This window comes from Amblyomma mixtum, chromosome 1 (genome assembly GCF_055824585.1).
Source record: "Amblyomma mixtum isolate Tamu chromosome 1, ASM5582458v1, whole genome shotgun sequence".
Taxonomy (NCBI): domain Eukaryota; kingdom Metazoa; phylum Arthropoda; class Arachnida; order Ixodida; family Ixodidae; genus Amblyomma; species Amblyomma mixtum.
This window is the reverse complement of record NC_143012.1, coordinates 273,192,714-273,212,349: the sequence shown is the minus strand read 5'-3', so window position 1 is coordinate 273,212,349 and position 19,636 is coordinate 273,192,714. Positions and strand designations below refer to the sequence as shown.

The 19,636-nt window shown below is 44.2% G+C and overlaps 1 protein-coding gene across 1 annotated transcript in view; it reads left to right on the top strand.

The window, feature by feature from the left end:
• Nucleotides 1–16,692, top strand: part of Pfas (phosphoribosylformylglycinamidine synthase) — a 38,939-nt gene extending 22,247 nt beyond the window's left edge. Inside the window, exons 16-23 of the mRNA XM_089565984.1 lie at nucleotides 3,111–3,200; nucleotides 3,919–4,074; nucleotides 7,320–7,588; nucleotides 8,927–9,128; nucleotides 10,951–11,154; nucleotides 12,700–12,843; nucleotides 14,513–14,668; nucleotides 15,882–16,692. Coding sequence (XP_089422110.1) covers nucleotides 3,111–3,200; nucleotides 3,919–4,074; nucleotides 7,320–7,588; nucleotides 8,927–9,128; nucleotides 10,951–11,154; nucleotides 12,700–12,843; nucleotides 14,513–14,668; nucleotides 15,882–16,201 — 1,541 coding nt within the window. The 3' untranslated portion in view covers nucleotides 16,202–16,692. The remainder of the gene's footprint in view (nucleotides 1–3,110; nucleotides 3,201–3,918; nucleotides 4,075–7,319; nucleotides 7,589–8,926; nucleotides 9,129–10,950; nucleotides 11,155–12,699; nucleotides 12,844–14,512; nucleotides 14,669–15,881) is intronic.
• Nucleotides 16,693–19,636: the final 2,944 nt, after the last annotated feature.

Here is a 19,636-nt window from a genome sequence, read left to right as displayed (position 1 = left end):
TTTCGAAGGGGTAAAAACTGTCCTGTTGAGCTTTCTCTGTCTCCTGACAGCATTGTGATAAATGGGCTTGTCTTGCTGGTATTTAGAAGGGCAGAAAGTTGGGCAAGCTGGTTATAATGCATAGTTGAAAAAGCATGTAAAAGGACAAAAGGATGAAGAATGAACACAGGGACAAGCACTGGTCCTTGTATTGTTTCTTCGTCCGTTTGTCTTTTGCGCACTTTTTCGGCCATGCTTGCTAGCACGTTCTGGCGCACATATTAGTGTGGTGTTCTTCAGAACTGTATTTTGTAATCAGTGCCATTAGGAGTTTATTTAGTTATACTAATATGGTCAACTATCAATAATTTGAACTCAAAAGGGACTGACAACATGTTCAAATTAGGGGTAACTTTTTTTTTTTTAAATACACCTCATGTTACCCTCATATCAATACACCTCATATCTGAAATATCTGTTCAGTAAAAAAAAAATATTTCAGAAAATGATTAACAAGCAGATGTTGTTGCCCTTATTTTTTTCAAAATAGTGTATCTTCTTTGAGACTGCAAAATGAACAAAACTAGACTGCCTCAGCATCGTATAAAAAAACATGATTTGCAAAGAAATGTAAATTGCTTGATTAGACAGCATAACAGTATGCAACCTGTAATATGGTCAACCAAAATGCAATCCATAACATGACAAGACTGGAAACAAAAAATAACATGATGGCTGTTAATCTTTATTAATTCGGAGCTCAAGGAACCTAAAGAGATCCCCAGGTTATCCGAAGGTTGATTTATAAAATGTCCCGCGACCCCAACTGATTGATTGAAATAACTTTATTGTCCAACAGAGAAGGATGGGGTGACCCATCCACTTAGACGGCAGCTCAGAGTTCTTGGGTCCCGCAGCCCCGAAAAAAAAAAAAAAAAGTCAATCGATTGGGGTAATCAGGCCAAATGCAGATATGTGTGGCACTAGCATGATGTGTTTCGGTGCTGTGCTGCTATGCTTGTTGGTGTGCTTGTTCTTTCATGCAAAACTGAAAGGAGGACATGGCAACACCTGCCATCTGCCTTGTGCCACTGAATCTACCCACCAGCTACACCTTGGCAAGTAAGCCACCCAGTGGGCAAGTGAGCAGTGGCGCAGTGGCAGGTGCTATGGCAGGTGTTGCCACCAGTGGACAAGTGAGCAGTGGTGCAGTGGCAGGTGCTATGGCAGGTGTTGCCACCAGTGGACAAGTGAGCAGTGGTGCAGTGGCAGGTGCTATGGCAGGTGTTGCCACTGGTGCGACTTGGGTTGGGTTGCGACCCAGGTTGCTCTTCCCGTGCAGCCTCTCACGATTTAATGGGCTGCCACCTGACACAGTGGGCAGTTGGGCAGCCTTGCAGAAAACCGGCTTCAGTCAAACCGAACGCCCTAGTGCGGGCAATGGCCACTATAAGTGCTAGCGCACTAAAAAAAATGGTGGGAGGGACACTTAAGCTCTGAACAGCGCAATGTGTTAATTCCCATATACGCAGACGGTCATTATCTACTTTACATTCAGCCCTAATTCCCCTCCTGGCGCAGTGGTGCAGCAGTTAAGTGATGCGCCACTACCCTGCGATTGCAGGTCCTCCCAGTGGTGGGCTTTGTGTGGCCCAGGTTGCTGTTCCCGTGTGACCAGACGTTAATTTAACTACCATATATTGCCGATTATAAGTCGACTCCGATTATAAGTCGGCCCCCCAAATCGCGACCCCCTTTGGGCAAAAAAAAAGTTAGACTCCGAATTTAGGTCGACGCTGCCACACCCTGCGGTCCTAGCTCGCCAAAAAAGTTTTTCAGAGGGCCGAGTCATAAAGAAACATTTATTCATTCGAGTGACATCCCTGATTCATTGTCGCTTATGAGGACACAGTCACAATCATCAGCTTATGAGCCACTGCTGCCACTGGTCGTCGGAAGCGGTGCCAAGATGCCGCATGTGGAAAACGCCGCAGAGACCATGTCTGTTGGTAGTCCATGCCAGGCACCATTGACCCATTGCGCCACTTCGCCCAGAGAAGCTCGCTTCAGCCGCCCTGTTGGTGCATTGGGGTTTTCTTGCTGGAGCCACTAGTAGAATGCACCGATGCGACCTTTGAATGGCTTGTTCAGCGCCACATCTAGTGGCTGAAGAATAGGTGTCAATCCGTCCGGAATGATGATCAGGTCGCATCCCGCATCCGCTACCGCTTTTTTCAGTTATGAATGTGTTGCCCTCAGGTCATTCACGTAGCGCAGAAAGGCGCTCGGGTTTTCTTCACAGGCTTAGGGCAACCGTTGGCATACGGTCGTTCATCGCCTTAGGCTTAGGCCGTTCCTCTTCATGAAATTCGTCACCCACTTCTTAGACACTTTAAACTCGGTACGCGGGATGTATATCTCCTCCGCGACAGCGCGTGCCTTTGTTTCGATGCCGTCGTAGCAAACACTCAGGCTCTTGCTTTTCTGGTCGTGAACCCAATCTCGAACCACCTCTTCAGCGGCACGGTATTGTCCGGGAATTTATTGTCCGTGGAACATCCACGGTTCGTAGATAACAAGTTGCTATCGTATTAAAACAAACCTTTGGTGCATATCTCAATTAAATTCGTTTTTTGTAAGCAGATTCACTTTTGCACTGTGTCTGACAACTATTATGGAATTACGATCGCACGGGGCGTGATATTATCCGTGACTCGGTCAAAATTACTTTTGACCCGCCTATGGGCTGACTTTAAGACTCCGATTATAAGTCGACCCCCCAACTTTAGAAATACATTTAAAAAAAAAACGTCGACTTATGCGCGGCAATATATGGTACCACCTGCCACAGTGGGCAGTTTACTCATTATCTGGTTGGCAGGCTGTGTGTGTTGCACACACGGCGATACCCGGCTTTATCTAGCAGAGTGTAGCTATCGCTTCAGTAGCAAAAGTATTCGATTCGTTTTCGAAATCTCAGATATTTGCACACCCCTACTTTTATACTGTCTTGGTTGGACATTTTTGTGTCACATAGAGCAACCAGATATGCTTGTGCTTGTTGTCACCTAGCCCTTTCTTAAGTTGGCAGTTATTGACCAACTGTGCTTTCAATTCTGTCTTTACTGCAGGTGCCATTGTCGTCTCCACCTATGCGCCGTGCCCCAACGTTGCAGCTACAGTGACCCCTGACCTGAAACTGCCTAGTGTGGGAAGTGAAGGTGACCAACGTTTTCAAAAAGTTTGTTACGGGACCGAGCGCAGTGACCTCAACATGCAGTTTCCTTTAAGAATGTTGTAATTTCTGCGGCTTTAATGGGTGTTGGTTCTTTGCATGCTTGAAAAAGAGAATGTGCATTTTAGGTGTGTCACTTTCTGTATTTTTGGACTGAGGCTGATGAACATGGCAGTTTGCGCTGTCGTTCTTCCTTCTAGTCGCAACCAACAAATTTGGCTTTTCCCAAGTGAAAGCTGAATGAGGCATTCTTAGGCTGGGGCGCATTACTTGCTTATTCATTGGGAGCAGAAGTGCTTCCATTTTATTTACTGCCCTTCTTGTTATATCAGATACTGCCAGTGCTTTCTATTTTATATATTATAGAACTTTCTCTAGAGAGCTTCGCAAAGAAAGCTGCAGCAAGCTTGGTGAGCCCCATGTGCTATGCAGTTTAGCAGCATCAAATTATATTTGCATACATCTGAATGCAAACACAAGCCAAAAGTTCACATAGGTTTAGAAGACAAGCACGGGCAAGGCTTTCTGACTGTAGTACAACAAAGATTATGTAACAATTGCAGTCAGCAAAAATTGTGCGAAGAAAATTGCTAAAACTAATGTCAAAGCTGTTTTGTGAGCAATTTGACAGGAATGAAAGAGAGAAATAAATTAATTCATGCCTTGGAGGATGAAAAAAAATCAGTCCTTACTCTGCTTTTCAGGGCTACTCCTTTATGTCAGCCTGAATGCTGGAAAGAAACGCCTGGGAGGCACAGCCCTTGCTCAATGCTTCAAGCAGCTGGGAGATGATGTGCCTGACCTGGAGGAACCTGTCAAGCTTCGGAGAGCCTTTGCTGCCACCCAGGAGCTGTTGCAAGGTGTGTGCAGCAAGCAGTGTGTTTGCAAACGCTGGCTGTGCAAAACACTGACTGTAAGCACAAGTGTCACATGCTTATATAAACTGTATGACTTGTTGAGTGTATACATATACAGTCAAGCCAACTTGTCACGAACTTTACAGTTGTGCAGGTTGCGTTTGTTGTATCCGAGGTTCCTAGTAAGTGTACTTCCTGTGTTAATAACAAACATACAAAGTCTGACAGTGTAAGTTCTTTATGTCCATCTGCTTATTCAAACTAGACCCTACTGCAGCGCTTTCTAAGCTCTCCAGCGCAGTCACGTGCTCCTCGCCGATAGCCTTGCTACCAACAGGCTGGTTTAGGGAAGCGATGTAACTAACCGTGGTGGGAGCACTCGCGGTAGCGCTCGCGGTAGCAGGCGGTATGTCAGCCAACTCGCCGTCGCCCTCATCAAATTCTGGCAGTTCTTGTACTTCACCTACTGCACTTGTACTTCACCTACCATCAGTGTGTGGCTTTTCGATGCCTGTGTCATCATACGCATCAACAAAGTCATCCTAGGCGACATCAGGTTGGGCAAACTGTGCCCAGGTTGCCAACTCAGTGACACGTTCCCACAAATCCACACACATCCAATAAAATAATGTTTGACAGCGTCCTGTGTTGTTCCTGGGTACCATAATTTTTCCCTTCAGAAGCAATTCTTGATGCACTCTGCAGTCAGTTCCATCCAAAGGACTTCTGTTCTGCTAGGTTCGGACAAAAACTAATGCAAAAGTTTGACCATGTATAGCAAGACAGAGTAGTTTGACAACCACCTTTGTCAGTGGCCACGGGTTATTGTTCGTGCAGTATTCTCTTACAGTGAATGCTGTGGTTCTCTCTGGACTTTAATTTTTTTCTCTCAATGGCAAAGTCGCCATACAACTACTGTGGGCTGAAAATCCAAGTACAACCTTACAAGAAACAGGCAGTGCATAAGTTCTGATTAACTGTATAGATATGAGTCTTAAAATGAAAATGTTTATTATTAGAAATATCGTAGTGCAGGTAGGCTTGTTTATGTATTTCTTCCTCATGTTTTCAAAATATGACTGGTTTTGATATATCTTAACTAGTTGTCACATTATTGAAAAATAACTCAAGCCTAATTAAGTAGTTTCTTACTGGTCGTTCAGACAGTTTCCCTCAATATTTTTTTGATTCCGGTTAAAATGTAGCTATAGCCAAAGACCCGCCATGCAGAGCTATGCTATTTATACTGTTATTGAGATACATCATCTTATAAAAATGTTCATTTATGTCAAAGCTCCATAATTACTAAATATAATTAAGTGACATCATTTTTCAGAAAATTTGATGTGTTCAACCCAGCCATAAAATAAATAGCATAGTTCCTTTCCGAATTCAATGATGTAAGATTAATTGAAATTGCACCATAAAAACACAACGAAAGCTTTTATAAGGCTAGTGATGTTGGCAAAAAACACAAAGTTGAGAATTTGGCATTTGAAGTGTGTGCGCCAGCCCTTCGGAGGTCGTTGTAGAGGCCTCAGAAAATGGTGATATGTGGATCATCTAAGAGGATTTCACAATAGAGACTAATAGCAGCACGTAGGGAAGGGTGCCAGCTTTTAAATAAGACCTAGATGGCAGCCATCGGAATGCGATTGCGGGAAGCAAAAGGCGCAAGTGCTGCTGTATTTTGCTCTGAACTCACTTTTATTGCGTAAGCAATACTGCGCCAGGTTTCGAGCCGTCGCGTAGCTCCCAGTGGTGGCCATGGTTGACCTTCAGCCGCAGCGAGGTCAACCATGCCATAGCCACCGTTTCAGCCGCGCTCCACCAGGCGGCAGGGCCGTCGCTGCGCCGCCGCCACCGCTACGCGCCTAGTCGCGTGCTCTCGACGCATGGGTCGGAATGTGGCGAGAGGATGCAGGGGGAAAATGGGGAATAAATACGCGCGTTCGCCTCGGGCGAAACAGTTGCTGCATGCTTGCTTACGCAACTTGCCTGGTTCAACCAGAGCTAAACCTCAGCTAATTTTTTTCGCTTCTTTGGAGGCGTCAAATATGTCCGAATATACTGTTATGTAGCCGTTGGGGCTCGTAACCGAAAGGCATTAATGGGGAGTTGGCCTGGACGGCACCGGAGAGCAAGCCAGGAGCACCCAGAGGAGGCCGGGACCGATCTTCTTCTTCTTTCGCTCGCCGGTGCACGCGACTTGCGAAGAGCAGCTGCCCAGCGGCTGCTTGTGGAAAGAGAGAGAGAGAGAAAAGGACGGAAAGGCAGGGAGGTTAACCAGGCGATGCCCAGTTGGCTACCCTACACTTGGGGAGGGGAACAAAGGGGAAAAAAGGAAAAAGAGCGGCAAAGAAATGAGTCTGTCAAGTGTCCATCGACCACTATGTCACAGGGACAGAGGGCGCGCACAGAAAACTTAGATTATAGGCGGGAATGCAACCCCGAGTCCCTTAGGAAATTCAGGAGCGCTTTCACCGCTTTCCGTTGTCTGGAAGGTTACGTGACAATATCCCTTGCACATAAAAAGTGTTTTAAGGTATATCTTGAAGGCATATCGTTTTCTAGGGTCAGAATTATTCTCTTTATTATGTCACTATTGCACACAAATTTCTTTTAACTGAGCATGCAGTTTTATGTAATGAGAGCCATGCCTGTGGGATGAAGTGGGCTTGATTTCAGTGCAGTGCCACAGTATTAACTTGTGAGAGGACATTTGTAGGACATTTGAGAAATTTTCATTCTTGTGTCGCAAAGCAGCATACAAACTGAGGACATCCTTTCGAGGATGTTTAGCCATGATCGATGCACTCAAAAGGCCCTGAGGATGTCCCGTTTGGTGCGAGGATGTTTGTACCATTTCAGGATGTCGTCTAGAGGTTTGACGTTGTCTGGGAGAAAATACACGCACAAATGTAGTTACCTATGAGTCAGTATAGCTTGTTGTTCAAAGCACTGTTCTTTGACAAGCATGCCATTGCAACACTGTGTGCACTGGAAGAATACAGGTTTGAGCAATAACTCACAGCTCAGTTCAAATCAAGTTTATTGCATGATGTTATTGAAGGAGGTCCAATAATCAGTGACTGGATTGGGACCTTCTGTCAATGGAATTGCATAATTCCATTTCAGTCATTCATACGGTTATGAAATCTTAGCACCTGTTCCCATTTACATTCTATACTGTTGAGAGCGTTTTTTTCAGCCATTCAAACTGAAACTTTGGGTTTTGCCTCTTTCAGGTGGTATCCTAAAGGCAGGGCATGATGTCAGTGATGGTGGCCTTATAACATGCCTGCTGGAAATGGCATTTGCGGGCAACTGTGGGCTGGACGTGAATGTGCCTACGGGCGGTGCTGGCAGTGCCCTTGAAGCTCTCTTCCATGAGGAGGTTGGCTGGCTGCTTGAAGCCAGTCCCGCCGATGAAAAGCGCATCCTCGAAGCCTACCAGAGGGTTGGAGTGTACTGTGTTCCCATTGGTCACAGCAAAGTCTTTGGTCCTCAAGCCAAGGTAAAGAACAGCAGGAATTTCAGCTTGCTGAAATGTTTATTTCATGCTTTTTCATGTGTATTTTCTAATCTTGCAGTAATTAGTCTAGCCAAATGTTGCCAAAATTTAGAACTTACAGTGCCAGTCGCAGTAACTGTTGCATGCATAGCACGCAATGCTGCAGAGGCTGTGGAAGTAGTGCATCCACCAAGCCATATTACTCTGCCACGTATCCTTTGGCCTTCTCAAAGCTTTAATAAGTGTTTGGATAAAAACAAAGAGTGGTATAAAACGAACTGCTAGCATTGAAAATTGCGGTCAAAGCTGTGAGGTGCTCAATGTTCGGGCCCTCATCTGTCTCCCTTCGTCCCTGTACCACCAAGCACGAGCACCAGTGCATGCGCTGTGCCACAGAAGTGGTGTACCAGTTTTCGCTGTAGTGCGGCAGAGTTTACGTCATCCAGACGGGCCCATGTTCAAACAAAAGGCTGCGCCAGCACTTTCGGTCCTTGAAACCGGACAGTGGCACCAATCGCCCAAAACATTGTAGGAAATTTCATATGTGTTACCCCGAGCTGAACAAAGCTACTGTCATCGGAAGGGAAAGTCTAGACTAGAAAGGAAAATTTTAGAAGCGGCATGCATGCGCAAACTTGAACTAGAGACATGTGTTAGTGAGCCTTCTGTGGCTCTTCTAGACAAGGAGATTCGGTTCATGATGAGATAGGTATGCTTTTTTCTTTGTGCCTTTTGGTTTTGTTTTTCAATAGTTTTCAAGGTCATTTTGCCTGAATTCAGCCATGGATGTTCACCTTACTTTGTTGTGATGCGATTTGCACAGGCGCACACTATTGCTGGACCGCGTTCTTGCCAATAAACCCCAGTTGCTAGTTACCGCTCATCCTATCCACTTCTCTTCCCACGTCCTGTTCCTGTCGCGGTTCTTTTTATCATTGAACATACATAAGTGAGGCCATTAAAACAGCTATTAGTCATGTAGCTTAGCTAATTTGCCAACTTGTGTCACCGCCACACTTCAGGACTAGTCTTAAATATTTTCCATGAAACACATATGTAAATTTAGAAGAGGCTTCCTTTGATTTTTCTGTCAAACTTGACTTGATATATACAGACCATTTCATCTGTCTTTATTCAGACAATACAGTTAACGACCGTTGGTGACGAACAAGGGATCATATGGCTGCCACGAATGGCTTCACAAGCTCAGAACTGCTCATAAAGGCATCCACTTGGAAACCACTATACCATTAAAGAGTGGAAAATGTGGTCAGTTGCTGTGAGCGAAACATGAATCCAAGGAAATGCCAAGTCACCTAAAAGGACCGCCTGTAATTGCAGGTGCTAGTGAAGGTTGATGGCACTGAAGTCATCTGTGGAACTGTAGGCGAGCTGCGCGACAGCTGGGAGGAGACTAGCTACCAGCTGGAGCTCCACCAGTGTGACCCCAAATGCGCTGCTCAAGAACGACAGGGGCTTCTGAAACGGACTGCACCTCCATACAAGTTGACCTTCAGCTCAGACATTCCACGACGCAACCCTGGCAAGTCTTGGAAAGCTCTTTGTCGCAATGTTTTCGTCATCCCGTTGCGAGCATGAAATGCTCACAAATTGATTTGGTGTGGTCACATGGAACCTACTGGCTTGTTGAGCAAAAAGTTCATTTACAGGGTGGTTGCATCAAAGAACAGTACTAATGTAGGAGCTGTAAGGAGCATTAAGCACATATAGGGACAACTCAATTTCCTCAAGTAGTGCCGAGCGGGCACTCAACCACTGAATGCCAGAAATTTTAGGCTTACACCCACTGTCTTTGTAGATGAGACACCAAACAGGTAAAAATTGTCCATTGCTCTATCTCTAAATTTGTGCAGACATGTGGAAGCCACAGTTAGTTCCAGCTATACAGCTGCCAAATCCAGAAATTCGCTTGAAAATAAAATGCCATATTATTTGCCAGTGCTCTAGACTCTGCCACTCATGCACTATTCTTATGTAAAAGCCGTTTTGTGAATTCAGCCACTGATTAGCTGCCGTGTTGTTCAGCTTCCACAGTTCGGCATGCTTGAGGCCGAAGCAGAAATAGTGACAACAGAGGTGTCCAGGAACTGCCACTATCTACAGCTGCTTCGTGGTAGTTGCATTCCAACTTGCAAACTGATCTTTTTCGCACGAAAACAATTACTGACCAAGCTCTGTACTGCCTGCACTGTAAGGCATGGTGAGGAATTGGTTTGTGCATTCTTTGGAAATTACTGAGTGTGGTAGCAAAATACTTAGAGTAAATAAGGGATGAATTCTGTACAAGTTTAGTACATGTTCCTGAATCGTATGTGTTTTTTTGCATGTTCTGACTCTGGTGGATTGACTGTACTAGATGTCTGCATAAGAATTCTGGCTAGTCGGCTTTCTTCTATTTGCACTGGGATAGAGAGAGGGAGTTAGCCAGAAGGGTGTTCTAGCAAGCTGTCATGCACTGGATGAGAGAGAGAGAGAGAGAAATGAGGTCGTGGGCAAGGACACCAGGCACTGAAACATGCGCTGAAAAGTCACAGTCCATCGCAGAAATACTGCGCCTGCAGGAGTTGAAAGTGTGCCCTGCACTCCTTGAAGACCGCTGATTGCTGTGACATCAGCTGGGCACTGCACGTCAGTGTTTGAGAATTATTATGGTGGAACATTTTGTGAAGATTGGTCTTGTAACTTCTGGCTCAGCTGGAAAATATTCTTATAAAACTGTGCGACATGTTAGCTTTGAAGCTGTCTTAGCCTAGATGTTTAAGCCTGCCTTATATGGTAGCTGCATCACTTTCGAGAATTTCACCATATTCAAAGATTCAAATTTATATAGGCTGCAGGTAAAGGATGCCAAGTTTTTTTACGTAGGCAGTTGCATTTTAGGCTTCTCCTGACAGCGTCGGAGCAATGCGGGGAAGCACGTCACGGACGGGGAGATTTAAAATTTTCTTTGCCTCCGCTCGCAACTGAGGCGTGCGTCGTCTGATGCCACCATACAATGCTCTGTAGGCACTGCCTTCAATGGCATTGGTTTTCTTTCTTTAAGGAGAGTGTTTCTGATCTGTAAATGAACCACAGATGACGTCATCATGCGCCCTCCACCCGGCGCTGTGCGCAGCGAAGCCTGAACACCGCCATGCTTTTAATAGGCGATTACATCACCATTTCTTATGTAAGCCCAAAAATACTTCACATGCTTTACCTGCGTGTTCCAAAAATTCAACACCTTTAAGCTCGTTGAATTCTTGGAGATCTTCAGTAGCCCTTTAAAGATATAACAGCCAAAGAGGGTACATACAATAAGGTCAGCTGGGACAAAAACTTACTCAGTTCATTTTGCTTCCTAGATCCACAGATGCGTGTTGCCGTACTTCGAGAGGAAGGTGTGAACAGTGACAGAGAAATGGCTGCTTCATTCTATATGGCTGGTTTTGAAGCGTGGGACATCACCATGACTGACCTTTTGGAGGGAGCTGTCACACTGGATGGCTTCCGGGGCCTTGTTTTCCCTGGTGGTTTCAGTTATGCTGACGTGCTGGGCTCTGCTAGAGGTGAGTAATGTTTCATTTTTTGTCCCGCTAGCTCACTGTGTGCACGAGTTCTCACTCTGTGAGACATTCTTTGGTCATGTGCCACGACTAGCTCTATTGTGCATTTTACTTGTGTTCTTGGTCCCCGGCAAATATTATTTTTAACTCTGTAAGTGCCCTAAAATAAAGTACTAAAAGGGAACTTGCTGCTCTTGAAATGCATATGTACATGTGTTTGCAGTCTCTTCCTAGATTTCTAAAAACTCTACCTAAAAGACTTTCTTTCCTACTTTTTTCTGTCTCCGTCTTTGAAGGTCATTCCATTCGTAAAGTGACATGTTGCCGCATCACCTCTTTCTCTTCAAGTGCTAGGCACTTGCTCTTGATGACCATTATGCATTTGTCTATGTGTAAAGTCTTGGTGCTTTTTGCTTTTTTAGTGGCATCGGCTTACAAAAGAGTAACTTGTGACCAGTACATGCTTATCTTTTTTGGAGCTCAAGGGTCAAGTACTTACCCATCAAGTTCCTGCACTGTCGAGCAGATCTTTATTAGGTGTTGATAGCCGGTTAGAGGTGGATGGCAATCAGTTCAATAAATGCAACTGCACCTGAGCTGTACTGTGACAAGGTTTCAAAGTGTAAGTCAGTGCACTGGGTTTCTTTATTACTGGTTTAATTTTAAAGCAATAATTATGCTTATGGCTTTCTCTGGTGCAGACACCATTGCCACTGCCTTTGCATGTGAAAATTGGAAACTGAAATGTTGATCGGCTAGATAATGACAATTTTATCAAGGTGGGTCGAAGAGTGGCATTATTGTTGGGTGGGTAGCATTGATGGGCATGGTACATAGATCACCGTCACTTCTTTGCTTCAGAGCAGAAAAAAATCTAGGAGCCTTTATTATCATTATTAAAAGGGCAGAAAGTTGTGAATTATTTTTTAGATTACTTTAAACACTTGGTACTTTTACTAGCATGCAGTGATATTGCCTATGACCAAAGTCATGCACTGGCTGACATATTCACAGAGCATATCCTCCTTGGTTGTCTGACTGACTTCTTTGAAAGCATTAGACTCGGCGAGTGCTGAAAGCTGCAATGCATGGAAACACAGCAATCAAATTGTGGGGTCCACAGTTTTGCACTGGATGTCTACAGCATATTACTGTGCTACCACAAAAAGCCTTGTTTTAATAGTGGCGCTGAATCAGTGAGCCCGTAACAATGAAGAAGAGCATGCTATGCCTGGGTCTTATATTGGACTACAAAGCTGTCTTGCAGATGTGTAAATTGTGGTTGACATGAACCTCAAACTTCTGCTTTTCTGTATTTGTCTGTTATTTGTCGATTTCCTTGGGTAGAGGCGGAAATTCTTTTCGCTTTTGTTTTGAACTTCACCAAATTATAACCTATAAGTTGAATGCGCAGTTGTTTTGTTTGTAAACCTCACAGGCACCACAGAATGCGTATGTGGTTTGTATTCACCACAAACTTGTTGCAAACTTTTAAAAAACTGCTTGGTGGCCCAGCATTCTGTGCTCATGCTATGCTTTCCGGTGTAGGCTGGGCGGCAAGTTTGATGTTTCATGACAAGCTGGCTGCACAGCTGGCTGCTTTCAAGGACAATCCTCTCACCTTCAGCCTTGGAATCTGCAATGGCTGCCAACTGATGGCCTTGCTGGGCTGGGTGGCACCATACACAGCCTGTAAGACTTCATTTCTGTGCACTTATCCTCCTATTCAGTTAGCTAGTGCATGCATAGCATGAGATGAATCTCTTGATCTATGCCTGTAGCATATCCTTTAGCTGTTGTGATGACCACCGAGTGAACCAGACACATATAGTAGCACTGTAAACTGCAAGAGTTTGATTCAATGCTTGCTGATCATGCTTTCAAGCTGTGGTACCACCTGTGCGCAGTGGTTTCAGATTGTGCTCATGAACCTGGTGAAAACCAATCGGTTCTCCTAAATGGTGCAAAATGCTCTGTGCTTTGGTGCTCAGTGCCTCTCCTGGGGCAGACACCTGGAATACTTACCTTCCAGACCTTAGCTTGGTGCTCAGGCATGAGATCATCAGTAATTTATTCCACAACCGTTGTCCCCCATTTGACAAAGTTTGCTGACCAAGAATTATTCTGAAGTTATTGGTTTCTGCCATTATACTGAGCTTACCGCAGTTCTTGCACAAGAAGGTGCGCACATTGGCTGCACTCAGGTCTAAGCAGTGGTGCAAGGCATACATGTTTCCAGAACATTAGCTTCAAGCTTCTTACAACCTGCTGCATGGTGAAAGTAGGAGAGGGAGCATAAAAATAACAAGTTTGTGGAGTGAACGTAAGGCTGAGGCTTTTTAGGAGTTTAAAACTGACTTTTCTGGTAGCAAATAATTCTACCCGATAAGAGGTTAATGGGGAGTACCTCAAAGAAAGGAACAAGGGAGGGGAAAACCTCAGGTTGCTTGAGCCAACGTTTCGACAAGGGGACCATCTACCACACCCTCTCACTACCATGGACTCAAAGAAAGGAGTTATTTGTCCCAAATAGCATCAAGGAAGTGTGAGTGCAAAGACGCTACATAGTGCAGGTGACAGGGCTACTGTGCCAAGTTGCAGCACCTCACAGGTCAAGTGGTGGGAGAGTTAGGAGGACAGTGTGTGCGACATGCAGAGCCACACAGCAACAAGTACATGCTCACATGCACATACATTCAGCAAACTATCAATCCACATGGGCACCTTTTGTACCCTGACCAGTAATGTATGTGTCAGGGCTAGCTGGGAGTTGGAAACAAACTTTAGCTGCAAGTGTGTGCTTCTCTGTTGTCTTCTGCCATTCGTGTCTTTTTGCGCGCTTTGTGTCGTACCCCGACTACCCAGCTATATATGACTGGTGGATTAGAGGGACACACTATCACAGCCCTCTTTCAGCTGCATCCACATTGCTAGCCTACATGGTTAGCTGTAAATACCAGCTGTCCATCTCGTTCGCTCACTGAAACCCCGAGGCTCTCTCGCCTTAGCCTTTCTTTGTTTTTGCCATAAATATTGGATCACTGCTTTTGCAAAAAATTAAGGAAATGAATTGGAAGTAACAGTAGTCAAGTTCCTGGCTTGACCAGCTAACACTTTCTCTTCTATGCTGCTTTTCTGTTTAGGATCACTGTGCCCAGATCAAAAAGTTCCAATTTTGGATTGGACAGCCTGATTGTTGAGTTAATTTGAATTTATCAGTCAGTCAGTATTGATTTTTTATAGCATTAACAGGAGATTAATCTTTCATTGAGCTTTAATTGACTTTTGATTGCCTTATTGTGAAACCATACACTAATGTACATTTCTCAAATCTTGTGTTTCTTTGGTCGCTTTTTGCCAGCATCTGGATCAATCGAACCTGGTTGCCAGCTCCTGCACAACAAGTCTGGACGCTTTGAGTGCCGGTTCAGCACAGTGAAAATAGAGTCATCGCCTGCTGTCATGCTCAAGGAAATGGAGAATTCCGTGCTTGGTGTCTGGGTTGCACATGGAGAAGGTTAGAGTTCTTTACTCTGTTCATAAATTTCTGAAACTACGATATTCTTGACTGTAGTGAGGGGCATGTAGCCATCTTATAGGAATTATTTCGGACTCATCCTGGAGTGTAACACATTTGTTGTTTGAGCTACTGATCATCATCATCATGTTTAGCAAATAAATAGCTTCAGTAACAGAGCACTTTCTTCGTGCTTTCTTTCATGTAAGTGCAGTTGAAGGTGCACCTGTGACCTGTTGGTGGCTAGCTCGTGACACAGGCTTATGTAGTTAGCTGCCCCTGCACTTGGTCAAAAGTTAGTGTACATAACCATTTGAGTGTTGCATGTTCTACTCTAGAGGTTTCAAATAAAACATTTTAAAAGTTGCGGTGCCTAATGTAGTGTTCTGTTTCGAAGGTGCTACATGAAAAAGAGGCATGAATCGAGTGAAAGCATCTTTCACCTTTCGCATCAGATATATATTCAAAATGAATTTAAAAAGTCAAATTATAAAATATGTTAGCGTATATTTTTGTGCATCTTCCACATCCCTTACTCATGCTTTACCTGTGCGTACTTGTATAGATAGTACATCGCATGTATGTATTAGTCACATACTGCATTATACAGAATGGTTTGAAGCCGTTTATTGGGTACACATTAGTATTGTCACTTTTACTTCCTAATATTTTCTTGGTTTTTATGCATGCTAGGTGTTAAATGACAGCACCTTAAAATACATAAGGTACAAATCTCATTTGTAGTTTGCAGAACCATCCACCTACGATATAGAGCTGTTGTGTCAGTTTTTCCAGCTGGTATGTAGCAGCTAAAAAATTTTGTTTTCCTTACATGCAAGCACTTGAGTTCCCTTGTTTAGGAGTGTTTGCATCAACACAAGGAAAATTTAGTGCATTCAAGAAAGACATTGGATTTCCAGAGCTGATGGCCTCATTATTTTGGTTCTTTACCCATGCTGTGTTAAATACTACCTTGCACTATGGTGGCTCAGTGGCTTTGGTGCTGGGCTACTGGGCACAAGGTTGCGGAGTCGAATCAGTGAAGATGAAATGAAAAATGCCCATGTACTGTGCAACACACACTGAAGAACCCCAGGTGTTCTAAGTGGCCCTCCGTTGCAGTGACTGACAGCTTGCTTTGCTAAACTTTCTATTACATTTAGTTTGTTTCATTTCCTGCCATTTGCATCACAGTGTGCATCCTGTTTTGCAGGCCGATTTGAGTTCCGCGAAGACTCTGTGTTGGAGCAACTCGAGGCAAAGCAGCTGGTGGGAATGCGCTACGTGGACGACACAGCCAAAGCAACCGAGGAATATCCGCTCAACCCCAATGGCAGTCCCCGTGGAATAGCTGCGCTCTGCTCACAAGATGGCAGACACCTGGCCATCATGCCGCACCCCGAGCGCTGCTCTTTGCCCTGGCAGTGGGCTTATGTGCCCGAGAAGTGGAAGACCCAGGGGTTCCACACTTCACCCTGGGCCAAGCTTTTCGCCAATGCCTACGACTGGTGCAATAAGACCAAGGCTCACTAGTCTATGGGAGCAGCAGAATGGGCATTCATTTCCCAAATGTTGCGCATTTACATTCCAGTTGCTTTTTCTTGACCCTTTTTTTTTTTCTGCCCACTCCTCTGTAGGAGTACAGACTTCTCTGTGGCATTTCTGTCGTACCTGCCCTGTTTTTTTTTCCTGTATGTCACCCCCACACTCTCAGAAATCTCCCTAACCGTCAGACTAAGTGGCCAAGCAACACAGGCTCAGGTTGTGGTAGTCATCACTTCTTTCTCTGTCACAGTATGGCTGTCCTAACACAACCACTGCGAAATTTACAGTCAAATTTGTTCACATCATGTGTCCTCCCGTGCAGAACGTTGCTCACTCCAACGTTGTCATCGTGCCTACACGCCTGCAGGGAGCAGCATTTCGGCATTGTGCTTGCTCAGGAAACCCAAACTTGGGTGTTACCACCTTTGTAATGTATGAACCAATAAAGAGAAGCTGCATGTTGTGGTTGACCTGTTTCAGCGGGCCTTTGTTGCATTTTTGTTCTGCATGCATTTTGTTTTTTGTATGCATTAGGCAAATGGGAAACTCTGGCTAGTGGATTTACTAAACAGTTGTATGCCACTGTTGGCAGATGGCACTCATTTGTATTTTTGCATGCACAGCTGGCAGTAAGTAGGTCATCATTGCTGAAAGAGCAGCTTTCAGTACATCGCGCTCTGCACTGCATCAATGACAAATCTGGAAAGCAGACTAGAAAGTTGCTGAAATATTTTTACAGCAGTGATCGAGTTCTTGCACAACCATCAGATGGCTAAAATACAAAGTATGTCACCCACTTCAAGATCTGAAAGAATATCTGCCTGCTAGTTCAACTTACTTCATATATATATATATATATATATATATATATATATATATATAGTGTGTTTTCTGGTTTGTTCGACACTGTGAGCTAGTATTTCAAGAAGGCACTCAGCAATGGCGTCTTGTCCTCACCAACATGCACTGTAACAGCATACTTAACTGTGCTTGTAAATTACAGTAGCACAAGCAGACTTTACTCTTAAATATTTGTATTCCGGATTGGCAAGCACAAACATGCACACTTTAAACACAGGGTTCAAAGCAAAGGTACAATTTGATAAAGTAGTTTGTGCATTTTTTTTTTGATCTGGTGTTAGCTCTACTGTCAACTCCAAAATAAAATCATTTCACAAGGTCTTGACTAAAGAATTTCAAGTCTTGCATTAGTAGTGTGCCATGCAATGCACTAATTATAAATCGTAACATTTACGAGCAAGACTACCCCTTCAGATGGCAATTATATCCAGAGGGGTGAGATTTTAAACTGCCACGTTTTTGCCAGCAGCAAGCAAAAATTGCGCCGAAAAACTCCACTCTTTCCAGATGATAAATTATGCAATATATGAAGTCCTTGTATCCAGATTGTGACTCAACAGTACTTTCAAGGCCTCAATTATTCCATATATATGTAGGTAAGGGCTGCAATTTTTTTTTTGCAATTTTGGCTGGTTTCGGTCTTTGCCCGAAAGAATTTCACATTTCAATTTTCAAGCTTTAGTCTAGGGGAAACTAGTGTAATGTCCCATACAGGCTGTCGCTATATCTGGCATCTGCACAAGTGCAGCCCTTACCCGCATGTATACGGTGCTTCTTTTGACTCAGTCCTGTTGCAGTCTTGTGTTAGACATCTATGTACATGTAGCAGCGCACAATTTTCCCATACTAACTGCTAAATAATTTACAACTGAATTTCTTCTTGATGCTGCTTTGGTTACACTAAATGAACAATGGCTGCGACATGAAAGGTGTGCTTAGGTCACGCGAGGCATGAATGAAACTGCAATGTAACTGCCGATACAGTTTCAATCCACCACAATGTTCAAGCCAGCCCGCTTCAAGAGCTGGAATGACAGCAAACAACATATCAGTGAATACATTGCAGCTCTTAATCATGCGTCATGTGACCTAAAGTTACCCTCGACATCTCAAGCATCATTCAGTTGATTAAACCAAAACAGTACGAGAGAAGAAATTCAAGTATAAATTATTTAGAACTCGTAGGTGAATAGTGCACGGTGATCCATGTGTTCTAATGTTTGATGCACCATTACAGAGAAGAAAGCATGCAACTAAAATGAGGCACCTACACTTAAAGCCAACGCACACACATTCTCTGGAGCCATGGGAGACCTATAACAAAATGCTGACGTGTCCACATTTTCAGGGTCCATTTTGTATGCCTGGCTCGAGATGGTTCTATGCAATATTTTTTCAGATTTCAGCACATTTTGCTGTGTGCACATTTGTGAACATCACATGTTGTTTGTGAGGATGTGTGCACCCTTAGATGTGGACACTATGTCTGAAGGGGTTCATGGTCGAAACTTCACTGCAATGTTCATCAAAGAAGAGAGAGAGGGAGACTTTAATGAATTAAGGAGAGGCCAGCCTGGTTATTAGCCTAGCATGCTACTCCAGCCGAGGGTGAAAGAAGAGGGTGAAAGAGAGAAAAAGAAAGGCTGAAAGGCAACATCAAGCATACTCAACACTCACAAACACACATGATTATAAAAGGGTGTCCACCAAACCCCTGTCACTAAGAAAAACTAAGAATGCTTTTGTCTCTAAAGCCGCATCACTCCAAGGTCCAAGGACATGCTCCAGGTGCATGGGGCCGTCCTGACAGAGTCCTTTTAAAGCACTTAACAGTGCCTTGTGATGAGGATTAAAGATCTGGCAGTGGCAGATTAAGTGTTGAAGATCCTCGCGCACACCACATATCAGGCACAGAGCGCTACTTTATGCACTAATTTTATGAAGATAGAATTTAGTGAAGGCAACGTCCAGGCGAATTCAGTGCAGGCAACTGCGATTATGTCTATCTAAATCGCAAAGCATGCAGAAGTCAGAAGTGGGGTCGATATGAAGGGGTCTGTATCGAAGGTGCCGATCACACCACAAAGAAGCACGATTAAGGTAGCTATGTACATTGTGTGGCACAAAAAACAATAAAACAAGAGCAACACGAATGCAATCGCCTTCATGCTCTCTTCCCTGCAGTGTTCTTTAGCAGGCAACATTCACCTTGGGCTGGAAAGCATTCGGATTAGCTGCAGTTCGTACAAAGTTTGTCTAGAAAACAGGAGCGGTTGCAAGTGGCATGCTGTGGAATGACAACAGCAAAATGTGACAGCACTTCCTACATTGGATGTATGTGGTTTATGTGCCTGTGCAGGGCATCAGCACTGTTCCTGAAAAAAACAAACAATTACGGCCAGATTCTGCTCTGCTGAACATTGTATCTATGCTCTCCAGATCTTACAATCACAGTGACACCTTTGTTACAAAGCAGCGCCTCATGAAAGGTGGCACTGTAGCAAAAATGCAAGACCTTGTTGCAAAGAGAAGAAAATGACCTGAAGTTGCAGCACGTGTAAA